This window comes from Ruditapes philippinarum, unplaced genomic scaffold (genome assembly GCF_026571515.1).
Source record: "Ruditapes philippinarum isolate M1 unplaced genomic scaffold, ASM2657151v2 ctg7988_1_1_1_1, whole genome shotgun sequence".
NCBI classification, from domain to species: domain Eukaryota; kingdom Metazoa; phylum Mollusca; class Bivalvia; order Venerida; family Veneridae; genus Ruditapes; species Ruditapes philippinarum.
Window position 1 is genome coordinate 3208 of NW_026866179.1, and position 18190 is coordinate 21397.

At 31.3% G+C, this 18190-nt stretch overlaps 1 protein-coding gene across 2 annotated transcripts in view; it reads right to left on the minus strand.

The window, feature by feature from the left end:
* Window positions 1–882: 882 nt before the first annotated feature.
* The window catches only part of LOC132731567 (uncharacterized), a 37444-nt gene continuing 20136 nt past the window's right edge, over window positions 883–18190 (minus strand). For both annotated transcript variants that reach the window (XM_060717758.1, XM_060717759.1), the window contains exons 6-11: window positions 17858–18061; window positions 10135–10304; window positions 9190–9316; window positions 8338–8573; window positions 7123–7286; window positions 883–6625 (exon numbers count right to left, since the gene is read on the minus strand). In XM_060717758.1, the coding sequence (XP_060573741.1) occupies window positions 6466–6625; window positions 7123–7286; window positions 8338–8573; window positions 9190–9316; window positions 10135–10304; window positions 17858–18061 (1061 nt within the window). In that variant the 3' untranslated portion in view covers window positions 883–6465. The remainder of the gene's footprint in view (window positions 6626–7122; window positions 7287–8337; window positions 8574–9189; window positions 9317–10134; window positions 10305–17857; window positions 18062–18190) is intronic.

Genomic DNA, 18190 nt, shown 5'->3' on the forward strand with positions numbered 1-18190 from the left:
GTCGCATCGACACAGGATAGGCCATCTGGCCACTTTCCAGCTTTATTAGAGGAGGAAGACATCAGATGTCCCTATGTAAATTATTTCAGGCACAAAAAGGCACTTGAGTAGAACTATCAACTGGATAGCTTTCTCACATAAAGAATTTGAAGTGGGTGACATATTTCGAACCATATAGTTAAGGTCCATAACCATATTGCCACTGACTCGCCCTCTGAATCTGCCTAAAATAAAGAAAGTAAGAACCCTTAAGACAGTCCACAACGGTAAAATTGAAAATGTTGCAGTCTCGGTTTGATTAAGTCTGTTTATGGACGGTACTGTGAAGTGCAATCTACCGTCCACGCCTCCTTGCACCGGCTTAAGAAGAAAGCAACATTTAAACATAAAATCAGCGCAAAATTTTGAATTTAGAAAACATCTGCAGCAGATGTGTTCATACGGCGGTTATAATGGAATCTTCAATGTGACACTTTCGTGTCATTCCATGACAAGTGGCGTATGGCCCCCAATTAATTAGACTAGTACTTTCTTTCTTATCCGTAAGTAAATATTTTGAAAAATTCGCTCAAACTGATCAATTGTTTGTTTGTTTGATTGGGCTTTTATGTCACACTGACACAGTATAGAGCATATACATGTATAGGGACATTGGAGGAAGACCTCAGATGCCCTTCCGTGTATTATTTCAGACAACCGGAACCGGAACCGGAGTAGAACCACCTACTAAGCTAGAAAAATGATGAAAATAATAGTTTTGTCAATATTTATAGGTGGCAAGTCCATTTAAGATATTTTTTGTGGTAAACAACAAATACTTTAATTTTAACACGATTTTATTAGCATCATATCAATATTTTAACATAACTGAAATTTAACTATAAAATCTGCAAAGGTACATACCGTACTACAACTTGAAACAAAATTGTACTTATATACGTGGGAAACCAGTGGCATAAAATTACGATAAATTGTTATTGTATCATTTTGAAATAGATTATAATTATATTGATGTTTAAGTTTCCATTACTACTGTGTATCAATTTAATGGTGTTTAATATTTTATATCTAATTGTTACATAAACATTTTTAAATTAAATCAAAGAAATCTAGTTTGATAACTTTTTATACTTCAATATTTTCTGCACGAAAGCAAATTCCAAGCATGCAGCTATTCATAATACCCGCTGCAGTAACCACCCTTTAGAACACTTCATTTGTTACATTAATGATACATTACTGCACATTAAATGCAACTATCATCTAGCGTGCTCTAAATCCATTATTAAAACATTATTAAAGATATGTTCGACCTTTTTTAAGAATAAACAATTTTCATTTTTGAGGTTTAATGTGCCTTTAAGCTAAATGTCACAAACAACAACAACATAAAAAGCTATTGTAAAATGTACTATAACACATACTTAGTACTGTCCACAGAAATTATCATAATTATTGTTAAAATAATGAAAATAAAACAAAACAACTTTTATGCATTCACAATAGATTACTCATACATGTTTGCGTATGTATATAGGGATCAACATATATCTTAAGGCACACGCCTCCAAATATGTATCAGTGCTAAAAAATAACCTGTTGACTGTTCTATTGAAGTTTGATAAAAGTGCCCCCCCCCCACACACACACACAGATACAAGGGTATAGTACGTGTACAGTTAAAATACTTGTTTATATTCTACTTCATCTGTATTAATAATAATCTTAATAAAATATTTTGCTCCTATATTAATAGGTTTGGCCATGATTTCACAAATGCCCACAAGCCTTAAACAAAAGGTATGCTGACAAATTTATTTATATTATCATTATAATTGACTGAGAACAAATACTAAGCTGTATACACTTTAAGATTTAAACTTAAAGTTGAATCTCAAAATTTACCTTTAATATTTGTCTACAAAATTAGTCATAAAAACTGAATATTAAATTAATGGTAGCATTTTATTTAATTTTACCCATGAAATATGGTGCTATATCAGTCAAATATATTTCATATTTTTTTTAAAAAAATATGAAATATAAATATGAAAGTGGGCGGAGTCAAAACTCATATTTATTTTAAGGGACTTCTTTCGCCGTTTTGTTTGAAAAATCTGATCAATACAAAACAACTTTTTGTTGAATTTTGTATTGATATCTATCTAGAATGATAAAAAATGGTCTAACTAAAAAAAATAAATCCGAACACAAATATCTTTTATTCAGTCATTAACACTGTACAGACGTTTAAAGACTTGTTTACGTGACGCCACAATGTAGCGCTAAATATCGCGTGCAAAACAAGATAATAATTATATTACTGCGCGCTGTACAATTGCAGTTGCGTAACAAGCAAGGGGGGTCGTAACCATTTTTCTTTGATGATGAAATTAAATAAAAAGGTAATTTTTTCGTTTTCCGTGAAATATGGTATATATTTTCACTCAACATGATAAAATGCAACATATTTTCACTCGCCGTCCCGGCTCGTGAAAATATGTGGCATTTTATCATGTTTCGTGAAAAAATATGGCTGCCATATTTCACTCAAACGAAAAAATATCCTCTTATTATTTGGAGAGTCTGTGTCCAATTTTGCTATGATATGGGATATTATGTTGCAGTTTTGATCCACAACTTATATATGACACAAAATAAGGTTTACTAACAAAATAGAAAAAAATCAATAAATAGTAACAGTGTACAATAAATAGTAAAAAAGTAAAAACAAATATATTAAGTATCAAATTATGTGCATAATAATTATGAAAAATAAAATTACAAAATAATAAAATGATTTGACATTCGATTGATCTTTAAATAATAATATAAAATGTTATAGATAAATATCATATTCTAACACTCCTCGTGACTTTGTCACTATAGACAAAGAAGAAGAAATTACGGTCTTAAACTGCCAGTAAACACTTGTTAGGGAATACTTGTATATGCCGCTCTTATTTTTTCTCCCTCGATTATATAGTTACAGCAACAATAAAAAGCATTTTTATTTTATATTTTCAGTTCTTGTAATGTTTTGTTTTCAAACTATACCGAAATAAAGTCTCATATACACTAACACAACAGATTTGATCCATATCAGTAAATAACATAACTATTTTGAAAAAAACAGCGCGAATCCGTAAACAGCGTAATGACGTCATCCTAAGTATACTACTCATTCATAAACGCTGACGTCATTTCAAACAAACAATGATGATAAATTGGGCACTGGTGAAAACACAATACAATCCATTTTAAGACGTATGTTTTTATTGTTTAAAACTTTATAAAATAACTTGTTTTCTCTTATTATTTCTTATAACAGTATTGATATTCCTTTATTTTATCGTGCTGCAGACCACGTGGTCAATTCCTACGCATCAGAACTCCAACCGGTGTTAAATAGCGGATAAACACCGCTGAGACCGATATTATTTCTTAAACAAATACATAGAGGATATTCAAGTTTTTCTATAAATACATGATTTATTTTCATCGAGTGGTATGAAATTTAATATTTCATGAGTGGCGGTAGCCACGAGTGAAATATGGTAATTTTCATGCCACAAGATGAAAATAAATCATGTATTTATAAAAGAACTTGAATTTTCTGTTTATTATATACATTTTTCTCCTTTTTGACATTAAAATTTGAAAGACTTTCCCTGAAATTTTGTGTATTGGCAGAATTTAAAAGAAAGTAGTTCGGCAACAAACCAGTGAAAATACGGAAAATATGTTTCACTGCAGTGAAAAATAAATTTTCACAGTGAAAATACGGCAAATGAAAATACACATTTTATTTCATCAATATTTCTCAATATTTCATTTATAAGTATATAATAAATGTACATGTTTATATATTTATCTATCATAGGGCTTGTAAGTCTCAAATGAGGCAGGTCTAACTAAAGTTGGCCGGCATGTATTAAGAGACAATGAGTTAAAACATGTAATAACAGAAAAAATAAAAGGGTATGATTGTAATAACAGACAATGTGATAGAAATAGTAAAATATTGGAAAGAGCAAATATTAGCAGAAAATAGCAGAGCGTGTAGTAACAGACAATATAAAAGAGGATGCAATAACAGACATGGGAAAGAGCATTTAATAACAGACAATAAGATAAAGCATGTATTAACAATCAAAGTGATTAACATATTATACCAGACATGAAATTACAAACACTGTGATCAAACATAAAAAAAAACAGACAAAATGATAGTGCGTATTATAACAGAAAAAAATGATAGAGTAGTGATAACATGTAATGTGATGCAGCATGTAATAAAGACAAATTAATTAAGCATGTTATAACAGACATTATGATAGAGGTTATACAGACAATGCGATACAGATGTAATGACATGCAATGTGATAGAGCATGTCATTGAAGACAAAATAAAAGGGCATGTAATAACATGCATTGTGATAAATCATGTAATTAAAGATGAAGTAATAGAGCATGTAATAACAGACAATGTCATTTAGCATGCAATTACAGACAATGTGATAGAGCCTATAATAACATGAAATGTGACAGAGCATTTAATAACACACTACTTAACAACAGGTTGTTCACCTTTACCAAAAGGTTATTATATTATATATACTATGTATAGAGGATATTGAATGAGTGTAAGTTCAATACTGAATTTATTGCACGAGTTGAATAATGTATATTATGCCAGTCTGTGGCGAGCATAATATTATTTTATTCAACGAGTGCAATAAATTCAGTAATGAACTTACACGAATTTAATATTATTTTTATCACATACCCAAAATAAAGACCGTTTAAAGTGATATAAGTGACGCGCCTAAGTTTAACGCTAACATTTAGCGCGTCTTTTCACTATGTTTGCATAATGCTAATGACGGCACGTCAAAATATATGCAAGGCCGTGCAATACCATATTTACGGAGTCGCAAAGTTGGCACGGGTGTGTGATAAATATATATACTACTTGAACACTGAACAATGGCCAATTTTTGTCCGAATTGAACAATTCCAATATATACAAAGCTTGAAATCCGTCCTTTAATGCTTAAAAATGAAAAATATTTTTATTCACTCATTTATTTAATTAAAATGGCTTTCTAAAGAAATATGTGTATACTGCTTGAATATTTAAGCTATCTTTCATATTGGTTTCAACTTACAACGGTGAATTGTCGAAAGGATCATATTTAATGCAATTGCACAGCGATAGTCTAACGTTAGCGATTTCAAGTGACCTTATTTTAAATTTACATAATATAAACGAAATCAAATAAAACAAAATGTTTAAAAGAAAAGCAAATTTACAAATTACGTTTAAATCCTCAAAAATTAAATATAATTAATAAAAGGTGCTGATACTTCTCGTGGTCAACTGAAAGTAAAATTTGTAAAAAGTACTAGACGTAGATTCGATACTCTTAAAAGCATTCTTCATCTTTTACCTAAAATAGGTTTAACTATTCCTGATAATAATTATTGCGGACATGGTAATTCATAAGATAACAGGAATATTACAGGAATATTACCGGAGTAGTGTTCATTCATTAAGTAATATCAATTTTCAATTTACAAAGAATATTCCAGTAATCTTTAAAAATGTTGAGGTTATGACAGTCATTTTGTTATTTAGCAAAAAGGAAAATTCCATAGAAAAATAAGGGTTGTTTCGGATGATATGAAGCAATATATGGCATTAAATACTTCTGATTTATTCTTCATTTATTCTTTTCAATTAATGTCTCGGTATAAGATGTTTTAGCTTAAAATGTACCAGAATTTAAATATATTTCTGATCCATTTTTTACCTAGTTATTAACCTGGCATTAGCGATAACAAAAATGAACATGCACAAAAGTTTTGAAAGAATTCGGATTGAAAACAATAGGATAATATTTATCATGATTTGTATCTAAAAGCCCGCAAATTTTTATTATCTGATATATTTGAACATTTTTGAACGTATGGAGAAAATGCTATAATATATACATTACCTTAGATCCATGTCAATATTTTAGTAGTCAAAGATTAGCTTGGGGTTCAATGTTAAAAATGACATTTTATAATGAGCCGTTTAGAATGTGAAACCTCTTTATAAATTGTTATTTGATATGGCAAAATTCTTTTGACCAATTTACTATACTACAAAATTACTGTTTTAATAAAATAGAAAAAAGTCAATAAATTTACACAAATCATGAATATAGATATATAAACATAAATGATTATCTAATGAAAATTGAGGTTACAAATGTGTACAATGCAGTTTTATACAGAAAGAGATAATGATTGTAAAACTCTTTAACACAATCTTTAATATATAGTTTAAACATGATAAAAGGTTAAGCTATTTTTTTAGAAAACTTCCTGGGCAAAGACATAATAACTTAATAACTAAAGGTCTGACAGTAAAAGGATTAAAAATGATTTAACTGAATATGTAAGCCCATGTTAAATCTAAGATAAATCATGTAAAGCCCAAACTATTTTTGACATTGTTGACAACTTCTTAACCTTGAGCATATCTTTGAGGCACTTGTAAAAGAAATCGGGACATTCTACACGCATGCTAGCCAGGAGTGCGATATCTCCGCCTGTTAAACTGCTGACTCCACACCTGTAACAGATCACGTTACAACTTGCAGGACGACAAGAGGAATTAACATAACAATTATAAAATGGCTGTCTATATAAACAGAAATATCTGGCTTGAGGTTAATTAACAGCCAAATTTCGCTAAGGATTTATCTAACAGCAGGATATTCCCATCTGTGAAGAGAGTAAGTGTTTGTTTGTTTTTTTTACTGCGTCTGACATATTAATAATAAATTTTAAAAACCAATAACAACATGATTGACAGTAACAGAAGGGGCACAACTCTAACGATGTAAAAGTGCATAATTCTGTAAAAAAGTTATCTCAGAGGTATGAGACCTGTAATTAGTAATTATCTTCTTTTTGTACGCATATACTTTCGATTCAAAGATTTGTTTAAGTATGACATGACTGGTGTTCACAATAATCACTTTACTGAAAGTATTAATATTAATTTATTGTCATGTACATGCATTATTGGAATTTAAAAAAAACGTGTATCCATTTAAATGCACTTACTTCTCCAGCCCGTTCTTGTAAATCCATTGTTTAACATCGTCTGCCGTCCATTTTCTCACATTATCAATGGTTGTCTTAGTAACTGATATCTTAGCAATTGTATTACTCGCATAAGAAGATGTGTCTGCATGATCGATAGAATGGGCACCTGTAGCCCCTGTCACCTACAAGAACAATTGTCAAATGCATGGTAACAGTACAGTGCTAATGGTAGCATAATAACCTTTATTACTCTTTACAATAACAGTTTCACTTTTTCACAATATAAAACTTCACAATAAATTTAGCCACTCAAATGCAAAATCCATTTTATAATTGTAGAATACTTAGGACATTAAGACCTATAGCTTAATAAGCTACCGAAAATGCATTTCAACGTTACTTGGGGGAAAGTTGAAATGTATTCAATTCATATCTGTTCAAATCAAACACAAAACATACACATATACAACACTCTGTTCATTCACATTTCATACCGAAAAGAGGCGGTTACTATTAGAGAAATTTGTTTTTATATAATTCCATTGCAATTATATCTAAATATATTAGATACATAATTACATTGTGTGGCACAATTGGCATTCATCTTAATTTTGATAAAATGATGTTTGTAAAGTAGTCATGCAATTGTTATGCTTTTGTTATTTATATACAAGGTTGATGTAGATTTATCTTTTCACTTTTCTTCAGATAAAGCTATTCATGGTGCTGTATTATAAATCTCTTATTAAGATGGTATGAAAGATAAAACAGCCATTTATAAATAGCAGTTTACAAAATAACCATCATATTCACTTATAGCCATTTATACTTGGTCATACAACCTATCAAAAATCTTAATTCCTTACATACAACATTATAATACTGCACGTTTATAACGTAGCTTTTCATTCGATAAAGTGTCATTTATGTACATGTAGTTTATATCCCTGCTGCTACTGTCATTCATAAATAAATCACACATTTTTCTTCCTCTTAAATAGTAAGTTTCCTGTATTATAAATTCATCTAGCCGCTCGGGTTATACATACAAACCATTTATATAGGAAAATTTAACCTGCCAAAAATTTTTAACTAATGATATAAACCAACACATAAGTAGAAATGTGTCAATTCCAAGTACATTATTGTCAACATATTCAACTGATTTGTAAGTTATCAACAGACAGTGTGACAGCATGATGGACATGGGGCTTAAAAATCCTAGAGACTTACAGAAGCAACCTGAGGTTTGATAATCTCCCCTGCATCAGGAACATCACGTGATTCTCCTAGTACACCAACTATCTCCTTAAGCAAGGCCTTCATCTTGTCTTCAAATGGATACTTTGGACTAAACTCGAAGTACAATTTGGCGCCCACTATCAAGCCGAGCCATCCATCAGGAGTGTACCCTCTCTCCATTTTTAATGGAATAACCTTTTTGCGTAGTTGAAATGCGTATTCTGCCTCTGAAATGAAAAATCATTGAAAAGAAACAAAAACTTCGGTATGATAATGTGCTTGATAATTCTCATAAAATCCATGTTAGTGTTATAGGCATTTGAAATTGATTTTCGATTATCCTCTCAAATACGTGTGCGAAGTTTCAACTCACTCCCTTCAGAAGTGTTGGAGTTACCAACTTGCACACAAAAACATTATTATAGTTGAACTAAAAACAAAATGATAATACACACGTAAACTGAAAACAAAGCGACCCAACCACAGGAAACAGATAAGATTTTTCAATTTTCTAATGGCTAGTGAAGGCCCTTGCATGCAAGTACTCAGAGTGTAAGGGTCAGTCCATGCTAAATTTTGCGCCAGATAACTATTTGGCTAGCTTGGTGCTAAAAGAAAGCCATCCACTTTACAGACAAAAGGTTAAAAAGTCCACTAAATTCCATAACATCCCAACTCTCCTTTGCTTCGTTATGAATCTGAAACCAGCATTTCTTCAATACCTAATTTAGTACATTTTAGTCAATATGGTTGTTGGGTCTGTTATCCAAAAATCAAAAAGCAGAAACATGAATGCTTGAAACCATTGCCTTTAAAGAGTTTGTAAATTATTTAATCGCTTACCTGCCCTGCAAGCAGGACTATGCTTGTACTTGTTGGACATACAAATTAGGAACACATCAGCACCTTCCACAGCCTCTGCCATAGCTTGAAGTGTGGATCCTCCCATCTGGTCAATATCCATCCAAACCTGAATTTACGAAGAAGCATTTTTGAGGGTCTAAACATACATGCAAACGTGTTTTAAAAACAACATCCAAATTATGATCACCCTGTTAATAAATGCAACTATTCAACAAACTTTCAGTGAATGAAAAGAAAAGAGTAATCTTATAATTGAGACCAATTGTATATAAAGGTCATGCTACTATACGGAAAAAAACAACCCCATACTCCTAGTGAATACATTTAGTCTTGATGGCATAGTGAGGACATTTAGTCTACATTGCATAGTGAGAAATCTTATTATTAATGGCATAGTGAGGACATATAGGCTTGATTGCATAGTGAGGATACATATACTATTTATGGAATAGTGAGAACACCTAGTATTGATGACATAATGAAGACATTTAGACTTGATAAAAATTGTAAATACTTAGTATTGATGGATAATTGGGGACACTTAGCCATGATGACAGAGTGCAGACACTTTGTATTGCTGGAACAGTGAAGACACATACTCTTGATAAAATTGTGAGGATACCTAGTCTTGATGGAATAGTGTGGACACAGTCTTGATTGCATAATGAGGTCATTTAGTCTTTATCAAATAGTGAGGGCACTAAGTCTTGATGTCATTTTATGGGTACCTAGCCTTGATGGCATTTTGAGGACAAGTTATAATATTCTTTGTATAATTGAGCTTTAAATGAATGTGGCAGCCTCAAAAGTTTAAAGTTTGTATATTAAGATATTATCTCCAAACTTTTAACGTTGTGTATTTCAGGTTAAGGTGATTGTGTGGCAAATTGTTATTACACATATACTTGTTGTATGTAAGCATACCTTATATCCCCTTGCTTTGATGTTGTCTCGTACATTTTTAAGTACCTGCTGGTCTGCCCATTGGTAAGAAATCATCACATGACCTCTAGATGATGACTTCTCCTCTTCCAATGTGGTCCTTTTCTTCTTTTGTAATTTCCCTGCTTTATCTTTGTTATCAAACTGTTCAACTATTTAGAAATAATGGCTATAATGCTTAAGCTCCTAATTTTTTGTACTGTGAATTTTGACCTGTCCATTCCAAATTTAAAGTAATTCCAATTTTAGGTATTTCAAATTATAAATCATTTAATACATCAACTAAGATTTCAAAAGTATAAAGCTTACACAGTTTGCATGGCTTTACAGGCTAGCATAGCTCTATACATGTGGCAAAAGCTAATCATTTTCCTTTCCAAAGGAGTAAAAGTTCAAATATATAAATATTTATTACATAATCTATAAAAAGCTTAGAAATGCCTTTTCCTGGTTGGCTAAGAAAAAACTTTGTAAAAAATAACAGGTCAATATTAGGGTTTAGTCACCTATTTTTCCCCTAAATCTTGATTCTCTGGAAATCCCACAAAAGACGCGACGCCAAGTTTATTGGTATTATTCACAAAAAAGTTTGGTGACTTTCATATCAGAGTCAAAGTAATCTATTTTAGTTAAAGTCTTAACATTTTTAAGAAAATCACGAATTTAGCGTTCCCATGCACTTTTTTAAGATATAGAGTCTAATGACGAAAAAGCAACATCAACTTAATAAGCAAATTGAAAAAATGTAGATTTTCGGCGTTTTTAAATGCAGATTTGATAAGCCATATAAAACATATTATAAATTATATAATAAAACGGATATGTTCTTTTTAGCTGGTAATTAGGTGATTTATTACCACAAAACCGTATGCAACTTTTTCCACCATCTGTCGAAATGGTGTTAGAAAACCATTATAATAATATGCTATATTACTTTAGTCAGACGTACCAAACTTTACTCAAAATCAGTTTTACGATCAGCTAATCAATTATGGAATAATCTTCCTACAATAATTAGCGAATCACATTCGCTAGCTACATTTAAAAACAAGATTAAAGAGTTATATAAACCACCAGTAGTTTCATCTTTTTTCTTATACGGAGATCGTATGTTAAATGTCCACCAAACCTGAATTAGAAACAATTGTAGCAACTAAAATATTTATTTGTTTATTAACAAATTAGTTTCAAGCGCATGTTAATTATATACTATGCAAAGACGTATACTTTTTTGAATATGAGGTCATTCCATCCTCTCAGTAGTAAGACATTTCTAAACGGTATTGATTCACTTGCAGAAGCCGAAAAAAGACTATTGCAAGAAGTGCACAATGTCATCAAAAGTATTATTTTATTTAGAAGATTTACCCAATACTGCTTATACATGTACTTTATTAATTTTTGTATTTAGTTTATTAAAAACTGCTGCAAATCAAGGTTCGGTTCGTTTATTCTAGTGGCAAATTCCTAATGGCATATATTATTTTTTTGTCCACTTAGTCTCATTAAATCATTTTGTAATTTTCTTTGTTTTTGTTATTTTTAGGCTAAGCGATTTCTTTGTTACCAGTTAAAATACATGACACATATATCGCTTATCATATAAATATCTCAGAATTTCTAAAACTCACAGTTACTAACTATGTTACCATTAAGCCAACAAGATAGACCTTTAGGGGAGGACCCTAGATAATGTTGGCATAACTTTTGGTCCAAGCCTTTTGTATGTACATTATATTTATCCTTAAGGTAATGATGTTAGATTGTGTAAATTTGTCATGTACAAAATATACAATAAAATATTATTAAACGGAAAATGTAATGTGTAATGTACTGGAAACAAAAATATTGACAGCGACTATCGCCTCGTTCAAATATTATTTTTTCAGTACATATCACATAATATTCGCCAGATGAAATGTTCATATTTGTCAATAATGTATTGATATCAAATTGGCCATAGACACTTCTTATATACTACTCAATTTTTGCTTGGCACAACAAATTACCAACTATAGAATGAAACGTTTGAAGGGAATTTTATTTTCGTTTTGCATAGTTTTATTCAGCAAAGGTTTGAGATTGCTCCCAACCTTATGCAAGATGTGTGAATTGGTATATTGCCTCAAACATTTTTGAAAAAATGTAAGCCTTATCAGACCAATTCATTTCCAAAAAAGACTACTAAGCATCTGATTTCCAATCCCCTAAAAGCTGAATATGCTCTCGGGAAATATTATCAAGGTGAGCTAAAGTTGCAAAACCTCTTTTGCACGAATGGAAAGAAAATATAGTTTAGGAGATTTAGACAATAAACTCCCTTAATTTCTTTTTTTAAAATGATATGAAGCATGAAACATGCAAAAGAGAAAATAAAACATTTATAACTATTACTTAATTTTGAAGCAAGCATTTTTATAACCACTTTCTAAAATCAATTAAGGTGATTCCATTTCACATGGGTAAAATTCACTCAACCATAATAAACTTTTTATAACTTCGCAAGGAATTAAAAAAAATATTGCGTATCATATCACTCTCTTAACCAATTCAAATTATGATTAACGAAAACACGCCTCGATCTAACACATGCTCCAATAAGATTCAATTTACCAAGCAATTTCAGTATGTCTTTTACATGTTTTAAAGATGCAGTCTCTGAAATCAACCATGAATTAGATCCTTTATCTCCTTAAGCCTGTAATCTGCATAGTTTTAGTACGACAAAATACTTTAAAATATTATAATCTGTGAAGGAGTACACGCTTTATCAACAGCCTCCTCAATTCAACTTGAAATAAAAAGCTCACGTAAAACAATTGAAAGCAAAATAAGCTGTTTGTTTATTTTCTATCCCTGTAAAATCATTCAAATAATTTAAACAAGATAAACCCACATTCCACATGATAAAAACAAAAGTTCGTTACCCTTTGACAAAAACATGTGGAAGACCTTTACCCCCATTGCTTAAATGGTATCAGAAAAGGTATGTTTTTTCACGACGAACCTAAAAAGTTGTTATTAGAAGGACACATAATAATTTGTCTTTCTGCCGTCTTAAATCAAGTTTATACATAAAACAACATTGACCTTTTCTCCTAATTAAAGCTACAAAATTTTCGGGAAAACTAAATCAACCTTGTTCCTAAGATAATGATTTTAGCACAAAGTTGTTTACCCCATTATCATTATTAGGAAAACCTTTCGTTCAAAATCAACTTTCATTCATTTGGATTTGATTTAGGAACAATATGAAGAGGAGAACTAACCATATCTTCAACAAAAGGACAACTATCGAAAGGTCTAATAATAGCCCCATATGAAGCTTCTTTCTGTAAATTTTTGACCATATATACAATAAAATACAGCACAAGTAACATTCTTCACTTTGGAGGTTTCAGAAAATAAAATACTTTTTTTCTAAGTTAATATTAAAGGGAAACCCAAATTAAAAAAAAATCACAAACCTGCATATAAAAATAAACATGAAGCATCTTACACGTGAAATCAGTATCAATTTAATCACTTAACTGAATCCGGCAGGCTTCAAAGTTAAACTTTCAAGAAGCTATAACTTGCTTAAGGACAAAAACAACCAGAATTTGAAGTAACCTTACAGCTAGAAGAACTGATGAATTTTCTTTTACAAAAATTAGTTAAGAAAACATCATCCTAATTATTTCTTGAAGCAACATCAATGGACAGTCACTGAATTACATTAAGGCACGCACAAGAACATTCGGAATGCGGTAAATCTTTCTTATCCGAGTCCCAGCATGTAGCACAGTTGTGCTTAGAAAAACGAGTTTCACCTCCCTTAGCCGTGACTTCATGAGCAGTATTTGGAGAACATTTATTCCTCTGATATTTTGAACAAAATCAGACACTATTGTCATCCACTGTACCAGTACTTATTCTTTCTTGAGGGAGGACATACCTAGGATTAGGCTCCAACTATACTGACTCTGACATATGCTTAAATTTTCGACACTACCAGGTCAGAACCGTAGCTTCAACATATTGAAGGTCATCACCCAATATTCTATGACCAAACTCAATACAGTTGCATACAGAGGCTTAAATTCTAGAAAACCATAAGGGCAGTTAAGATAAATCACTTTTTCATTAAAGCGTCCTTTGTTTAACTCTTCTGCAATGAATAAGTAAAGTTTCTCAAAGAAAATGTCCTAATTCAAAAATTCAAAACGCAAATTAGCATATGGATAACACTGCTTATATTTAACAGAGTCAAAAGATCTTAAAGTAATTCCTGATTTAGTTTTGTGTTTTCTACATAAAATCTTAGACCTGTTATGACCTAAAGAGGAATCAGAGTAACTATCATCCTTAGAAGTAGAACTTGAATTAAAGCTAGAACTTGAATATGTATCAGATGACTCAAATCTAAACAAACCTAAAGCTAATTCCTTCTTGGCAGGATTTTGATAACCATGTACATTCCATAAAGCGTCAATAGTAAGAAGCATAGGAATTTCAAGGGAGCATGGGATCAGGTGGAAAAGACAATTTAACATGTTTTCTCCCCTGATGAGTCCATGTTGTGAAGAAAATCTGCTAATAGAGGTGCTTCAGTTTGGAGAAGATCTTGGGAAGGATTTTAATTTAAAAAACTTGCTGAGCATAGCTGCTTTGGAGTGGTTCAGTTATTGTGTGGGGTATCAGCTAGGACAAACTTACCCTATTTTGCCAAAAATAGGTACATTGACTGACCATTGGAACATTGACAAGATGTTTATACCCTTTAATAAGGATGAATGACAGAAAGTGGGCAGCCGGTTAATTTTATTGGATGATTATGAACGGCTTCATAGGGCTAAGTGGTCCAAAACTGCATGTAAAGGAAATATATTGAGCGCATTGACTGGCCAGCTCATTCACCTAACCTTTATACATTTGGGCAAGTGTGGAATAAGCTGTGGGGTAACAGGTGCAAAAAAGAAAAATCAAGGAGTTTATGGCCATGTCGGTGCGAGAATTGACTGCCATCCCTGCTAGGACGGTGAAAAACATCATAGGAAGCATGACAAGTCATTGCCACATGATTGTCTGAGCAATGGGGCTAACAGACGGTGAGTATAAACTTTGTGGATATAAATGAGTTGCAGGTCCAAAATTAACCTTAGATAGGAAGTTTCATGTCACATAACATCTGCACAGAGTTTGGCATTGATATGGCAATTTGTTTTATTGAATACAATATTTTTATAACAATTTGTTTTAATTTACTGATTTTGGATTTCTGTCACACTAGCACTGTATATATCATTCGTCGACTTTCAAAATTTAATAGTGATGGAAGACTTTGCGGCATAACCTCTACCTAAGTGGAACCATCTGCAAACAGATTCCAACCAACAGCAGTGAGGGGCAAAAAGTTTCAAGTCAATAATGTTTCAATGGCTGAATTCCTATGAACCATGCATGCAAAAGGCGATTAATTAATTAATTTTTGTACTGAAACTTTGAAAAAAAATACTTGCAGTACATTTTATAAACATCGGAGTAATTGAATGTAAGCTGGCGCTGTAATGAAGCAATTGCACTATCTTATTGAAATAAATTATAATATACTAATGAGTCAAATTCTGTCAATACCCACTATATCATAGCTTAACGTCTTTGTCCAAAATTTGAATGTTAAAACTTTTGTTTATTACAATCAAATAAGATCATTTTATAAATTAGATGATCATCATCTACAAAGTTATTACAAATTCTTGTATAGAAATTTGTCGAGAGCCTTCCTTAAAAATAATTGTTTTATGACTACAAAGTAGACAAGGGACTTGCAGAAACTATAAAATCTTTCAGTGCCTCCGTGGACAATTTCTATGTGAGAAAAATCTCAAAAATATGAGTCATCAAAATGCTGAGCCTGAGAATTGAGTACCGCTGGAGTACCGCTCAAGCCGGTGCTAGGGGCGTGAGTGATGTTGCACGTATTCATTATCCCTCAATCAAACCGAGTTTGCAATTCTCTTGTAATTTTGTTGTGATTAATGCTTCCAAGGAATCACTTTGTTTCCAGATTTTTAAACAGAATCAACTCAAGGGAATAGATTAAGTGCATTTCGAGACCCAATTATACAACAGGTGTGTACTCATCCCGAATTAAAAAAAAACATTTTCTAGCTCTAAACAAGGAATAAATCTGAAATTGTTTTATATTCATGTTTTCAAATGCACTTTCTATCAGTCCTCAAAATACTTGTATGTGTTTATACACTAACCTGTACTAGTGAAATTAAAACTTTATTTGTTCATCGATAATTATTTATCCTTCAAATTTATCAACCCTAAGAAAATGTTTAAACATTGATCAATTATTAAAATATTGATTCATAAATGGCTTTAACTTCGATAAAAAAAATTACATAAAGATATGATTAATGAATTTACAAAGTAAGTACTAAAAATATTAAAGTCTGACCAGTCATGTGATTGTTATAGCTATTGTGCTCTGTTCATTTAATTATGCCTCTCTCTGTTGGCAAACCATAAACTATTAAGTTCTAAGTCTTCACACATACAGTTTATCTGTACATTTCAACATGTTTATAAAGTTATGTGCTCATATATTTTCAGGGATAATCACAAATAATATTTCTCATTAAACCTGTCTGTACGTGTAATTATATTTCTTCTCGCTTTTTGATGTAAGAAGCAAAATCTACCTTCTTGTAAATTTGATATTACAGTGAATTTTATCAGATCTTTTGTAGGAAAAGTTTGTTTAAACATGTTTGACTTGTCTGAATCTGACTTTTTTCCATTGTTATATATCCCAACCAATATACTTTTCCTTCACTCATGCATCGGCTGTAATTTTCCCTTAAATGTTAAAGTTTTACATGCAGATGCTTGATGTACATTTGTATAAAATATGTAACCTTTAGATTAAAAAATATCCTTTATGATGGGACCTTTCTCTTTTATAACTTTTATCAACTTTTAAAAAATAGAAAACTATTTTTTTATTTTGTGTGGGTTTTCTTTCTTTCTTTTTTCTTTCTTTTTTTGTTTTGGTATCTATTGACTATGATTCTAATTGCATTTATAGTACCATTTAAGTCACTGAAAATTATAAAAGGATATTTTCAGCCTGGATATAGCTTCGTAATGTTTTCTGATACTCGGCTTATCAGTAATCAATGCGGTCAAGAATAGGATATGTTAAAGGCACATTTAGACTCAGGAATATTTTTTTCTTTCTTTCTATAGAAAGGGCAAAGATGTGTTTTAGTATGTTGTAATCATTTTTGTAGTAAGAACATTTCAGATGCTAATCTTGTGGAAATATAAGCATGGAATGTGAAATAAATTTTGATAAAAAGAGCGATATTTAAACAAAGTGGTCTTTTTGTCTTCATTACAAAAGACTCGCTATTTACTTTTTGCAAGAACCCAAAGGAAGCAAAACATTGCCAAGCTTATTGGTCAATAAGTGACATTTATAAACCTGTAATATAACATCAAATTTTGAAAATTGAAACTTTTTCCACCATATAGGCTTAATGAGTCATTAAGTTCTTTTTGTTTTGGATTAAACAAGAGATAGTCGGCTTTCAGCAACATGGATGTTCTAAACACTGTCTCCCATTCATTAACATTATTTACAAGTTCATTTTCATATACGGACAATTTAATCATCATATAAATGCAGAACATAAATACATGACCTCACCTACATTCTTGTATTTTTCAACAACTGTTTTCTTTAATGCATCTCTGAGTGTCCATAATGCACCATTGCATGCATTCTTAATTTTCTCATTTTCCGACGATTTCAAATCTACGAGTACATCAACAACCCCAAGCTCCGGTTTTCCTGTGATGAGTAACTGGTTATCTGCGTCAAAACACAGCGCCCATAGCGCAGAAACACTTTCTACAATAGTAATTTAAGGCCTTCTTATTTCGAACAATAACAATACATTGAGCAAAACTTGTAAACAATCATTACCTGTGGCATTATTGAAGTTGAAGCTTTTTTTTAACGTTGCACCAACACAGTTTA